Raw genomic sequence first — 5,363 nt, 5'->3', positions numbered from 1 at the left:
TTTTTTTTTTTTTTCTTTCTTTTAACCCCCACACTACCACCTAAGTGCGGTAGTGCTTATTTTATCCCCAGCACCCATGGTGTGTGTGTGCAGGTGTGAGACACAGTGAAAGACACAAAGTGCACCAATCTTTATTCAATTTCCACCACCAGGAAGATAGGAAAACACCCGGGTGGCCAGTGACAAACACTGCCCTTCACCTTCCTTTTTACACCCCCTAAACTCGTACCCTCTCATTGGTCTGATGTTGTGAACACAATCAAATTCAAATTCAATTGGTTTTTGGTACTTGGGCATAATTTAAATTAATTGGTTAAATTCAAAATCTGTTGCCTTAACATCAAACCACAACCCCAAGCTGATTGTCACATATTATCAATTCTCAGCCCTCCCTGCAGCTGTTAGCTCATCACAGACATGTGTTGTCAATCTCTCAGCTCAGAAAAGGTACCTCCCTCTTAAAGTGACCATACACTCTTTCGACTTCGCAACACTACACTGAGCCTTGTGGAACACCACTAGTTACCAGCTTCCATCCTGAGAAGGACCGTTTTATCCTCACTCTCTGCCAGACAACCAATCTTCTAACTATGCTAGCACCTTGCCGCCAATACCATGGGCCCCTATCTTATTCAGCAGTCTCCTATGCAGCACCCTATCATAGGCCTTCTGGAAGTCCAGATAGATAACATCCATTGGCTCTCTTTGGTCTAACCTACTTGTTATCTCCTCAAAGAATTCTAACGGATTTCTCAGACACAACCTCCTCTTAATGAAACCATGCTGACTTTGCCCTAATTTACCGTGCACTTCCAAGTATTCAGAGATCTCATCCTTCACAATGAACACCAAAATCTTACCAACTTCTGAGGTCAGGCTAATGGGCCTATAATTTTGTGACTTTTGCCTTGCTCCCTTCTTAAACAGGGGGATTACATTAGCCATTTTCCAGTCCTCGGGACCCTTCCTGACTCCAGTGATACCTGAAAGATCACTACTAGAACCTCCACAATCTCTTCAGCTATCGTCTTCAGAACTCTAGGGTGTAGCCCATCTGATCCAGATGATTTATCCACTTGCAGACCTTTCAGTTTTTTTCTAGCACCTTCTTCTTGGTAATGGCCACCGTACTCATCGCTGACCCCCAACTCTCTTGAATTTTTGGGATATTACTTGTGTCTTCCACCATGAAGACTGATGCAAAGTAATTATTCAGTTCCACTTTGTTCCCCATTACTACTTCTCCAGCATCACTGTCCAGCAGCCCAATGTCCACTTTTGCTCTTTATATATATCTAAAGAAACTCTTGCAATCTTTCCTAATATTACCGGCTAGCTTACCCTCATGTTTAATCATCTCTCTCCTTATTTCTTTCTTTGTTTTTCTCTGTTAGTCTTTGTAGGCTTCCCAATCCTCTAGCTTCCCACTGGTCTTCACTACATTACTTGCTTTCTCTTTTGCTTTTATGCTGTCCCTGACTTCCCTGGTCAACCACATTGATTCATTCTCCCTTTAGTGTGCTTCTTTTTCCTCAATATGAATCTTTGCTGTGACTCTCGAATTACTCCCAGAAATTCTTGCCATTGCTGTTCCACTGTCTTTCCTGCTAGGCTCCTCTCCCAATTAATTCTGCTCAGCTCCTCCCTCATGTCTCTGTCATTGCCTTTATTCAACTATAATGCCGTTATATCTGATTCCACTTTCTCAGTCTCAAATTGCAGAGTTAATTCTATCATACTATGATCACTGCCTCCTAAGGGTTCCTTCACCTTAAGCTCCCTTAGCAAGTCTGCCTCATTGCACCACACTAAATCCAGAATTGCCTGTTCCCTAGTGTTATCGACTAGGCCAGACCCCCTCAAAACATTTCAAGCAAGTAGCCCGGTCCCTAACTTTGCGAATTGTTTTAAGCAGGTATATAATAGATATTCCAGGAGTGATACAGCTGGCCCAACCACTTGGTTTTAATCAAAGCAGAATTTATTTGCAAACTTACCAAATTAAACACAAACAAAAGAGAACACAATATAGAATAACTTCACCTATTTGAAAACTGAACAGACTATCCCAATACAGTTCCAAATACTTGTAACAATCTCCATAAACACCCCTTTGCAAAATAAAGGTAAAATCAAACACAGGGTCTTACAGGAGAGATGTCAGAGATTCAGCATGGAACATCTTCTTCCATGTAGCTGTTTCTTTGACCAGCAGCCTCAAAATTGACTGACTGCTTGCTCTGAACAACCAGACTGCTAAAACCAAACCAAACCAAACCAGATACAAACTGAGCTGGGAGAACTGGCCACTTCCCTTTCATTGTACAAGTGTTTTCTTTAAAATTTAAAAGCTTCTTCAAGTAGATCAAGCCAGACATTTCGGAACCTTGTCTCATAAAACACATTTGAGCAAAGCCAAGGACAACACAACCCTGTCAAAGGAGCATCATCATCACACCTAGTGGGCTCCATCACAAGCTGCTCCAAAAAGCTCTCTTGTAGACATTTCACAAATTCCTTTTCTTGCGATTCACTATCAACCTGACTTTTCCAGTCCACCTGCATCTTGAAATCCTCCATGATCACTGTAACCTTGCCTTTCTGACATGCATTTTCTATCTCCTGATGTATCTTACACCCCAAAATCTGACTATTTAGAGGCCCGTAGATAACTCCCATTATGCTTTTTTAACCTTTGCAGTTCCTCAACTCTACCCACACAGATTCTACATCACCTGACCCTATTTCATTTATCGCTATTGATTTACTTTCATTCCTTACAAACAAGGCAACCCCACCCCCTCTGTCCACCTGCCTGTCTTTTTGATAAGATGGATATCCTTGGATATTTAGCTCAAAGTCTTGACCCCCTTGCAGCCACGTCTCCGTGATGCCCGCCACATCATACCTTCCAATTTCGCTGTGCGCCACAATCTCATTTACCTTATTTCATATATTGCGCGCATTCAGACACAACACCCTCAGTCCTGTATTGACCCTCCCTCTTCTCATCATTATTCGTTTACCCAGTGTGTTTGATGTTTGATTCCTAACCCTTTCCAAACACTGTCCTATTTTGTGCGCTGGAGACTTTAATAACCTCTTCCGAGGTCTCCTTGTTTTTTTATATTTTTCAATTTAGTTGAATTCATCCCCACAGATGTTAACCTGCAGCTTTGCTTCCCATTGGCCATTATACTCCTTGGAGTTTTACCCTTCCCTTCCTAATGTAAAATCCTGTTGACCAGCCTATTTATTCTTTTCGCTAGACCACGAGTCCCAGCTGGCTCCACGTGGAGACTATCCCAATGGTACAGATGCCTCCTATTCCAATACTGATGCCAATGCCCTACACAAAGGAATCCTTCTTTCCCGCACTATTCTTTTAGCCACGTGTTTACTTCCCTTATTCTCACGTCCCTATGCCGATTGGGACATGGCTCGGACAGTAATCCGGAGATTATAATCCTTGAGGACTTTTCTTTAATTTGATCCCTAGTTCCTGATAATCCCTAAACAGGTCCTCTTTCCAAGTCTTGCTTATATCATTTGTCCCGATGTGGACCACAACAACTGGATCCTCCCTCTTCCTTTCAAATATCCTTTCAAGCTGGTCAGATATGCCCCACATCCTGGCACTGGCAGGCAACATACCATGTTGACTCTCAATCCTGTTTACAAAGGATACTGTCTATTCCTTCAATTAAAGAATGCCCTACAACTACTACTTGTCTTTTTGCTCCCCCCTCTTGAATAGCCTCCTGTACCACAATGTTGTGGTCAACTGGCTCACTCTCCGTCCAGCTCTGTTCCTCATTTACACAGGGATGCTGCATCACTTGCAGTCACACCCTGCTGTCCCTGGCCACTGACTGAATTTCAGGTAGTGTGACTGCCTCCTGGAATTCAGCGTCCAGGTATTTCGGGTGTGCCAGTGTTTGCCGCTCAGATTCCAGCTCATTAATCCTGAGTTGAAGTTCCTCCAGCAACCAACACTTGTTACAGATGTGACCACTCTCGTTCGCAATGGGATCAGCCAGCTCCCACATCATGCAGCTACAGCACATCACCTGTCCAGCCATCTCGACTTAATTTATTAATTAGTTAATCCCTGATTAGTTAGTTTTGGAGTGTCTTTTGCAGTGAAATCTGTTTAGAACAGAGGGAAGTGTTAGCTTCTGACACAGTCCATCAAACGATGCCTGGGTATCAGAGGATGAACTTGATCAGGTCTGCTTCACCAGGACCTTGCGTGGATGTCTGTCCTGAGACACTCTCCTCTCAGGTCCACTTTTACCTTTGAATAAACTTGGTTGTCCTGTGCAAACAGAACAAATCCGGCTGCATCTTCTGACGTCAGTGAGTCACTTGAAGGGGCACAGTGTGTTGGCAGCCAACCAAGGATTCAGGATGGCAGAGGACGACGACAAAGGCCTGTGGGCACCTTCACAATGGCAACAGCCTCACTGGTCGGCATGGACACCGTGCTGGAGCAGGAAGAGTAAGTACTTTCATCCACTTGGTGCTCCTCTGCTACATTGATGACTGCATTGGCGCCCACTCCCCACCTCTTCCTCCGCTACACTGATGACTGCATTGGCGCCACCTCGTGCTCCCGCGAGGAGGTTGAACAATTCATCAACTTCACCAGCACATTCTAACCTGACCTTAAATTTACCCAGACCATCTCTGACACCTCCCTCCCCTTCCTGGACCTCTCCATCTCCATTAATGACGACCGACTTGACATCGACATTTTTTACAAACCCACCGACTCCCACAGCAACCTGGATTACACCACTTCCCACCCTACCTCCTGCAAAAATGCCATCCCCTATTCCCAATTCCTCTGCCGTATCTGCTCCCAGGAGGACCAGTTCCACCACAGAACATACCAGATGGCCTCCTTCTTTAGAGACCGCAATTTCCCTTCCCACTTGGTTAAAGATGCCCTCCAACGCATCTCGTCCACATCCCGCACCTCCGCCCTCAGACCCAACCCCTCCAACCGCAACAAGGACAGAACGCCCCTGGTGCACACCTTCCACCCTACCAACCTTCGCATAAACCAAACCATCCGCCGACATTTCCGCCACCTCCAAACAGACACCACCACCAGGGATATATTTCCCTCCCCACACCTTTCCGCCTTCCGCAAAGACCGTTCCCTCCGTGACTACCTGGTCAGGTCCACGCCCCCCTACGACCCACCCTCCCATCCTGGCACCTCCCCCTGCCACCGCAGGAACTGTAAAACCTGCGCCCACACCTCCTCCCTCACCTCCATCCAAGGCCCCAAAGGAGCTTTCCACATCCATCAAAGTTTTACCTACACATCCACTCATATCATTTATTGTATCCGT

At 45.3% G+C, this 5,363-nt stretch overlaps 1 protein-coding gene across 1 annotated transcript in view; it reads left to right on the top strand.

Annotated features, from left to right (window-relative positions):
- The window catches only part of LOC122558064, an 11,765-nt gene that overhangs the window by 4,284 nt on the left and 2,118 nt on the right, over nucleotides 1-5,363 (top strand). Inside the window, exon 3 of the mRNA XM_043706388.1 lies at nucleotides 4,331-4,501. Within this exon, the coding sequence (XP_043562323.1) occupies nucleotides 4,331-4,501 (171 nt within the window). The remainder of the gene's footprint in view (nucleotides 1-4,330; nucleotides 4,502-5,363) is intronic.

The sequence above is a fragment of the Chiloscyllium plagiosum genome, chromosome 16 (genome assembly GCF_004010195.1).
Source record: "Chiloscyllium plagiosum isolate BGI_BamShark_2017 chromosome 16, ASM401019v2, whole genome shotgun sequence".
In the NCBI taxonomy this organism is placed as follows: Eukaryota; Metazoa; Chordata; class Chondrichthyes; order Orectolobiformes; family Hemiscylliidae; genus Chiloscyllium; species Chiloscyllium plagiosum.
Note: the sequence above shows the minus strand (reverse complement) of the source record. Positions and strands in the feature narration are given on the sequence as shown.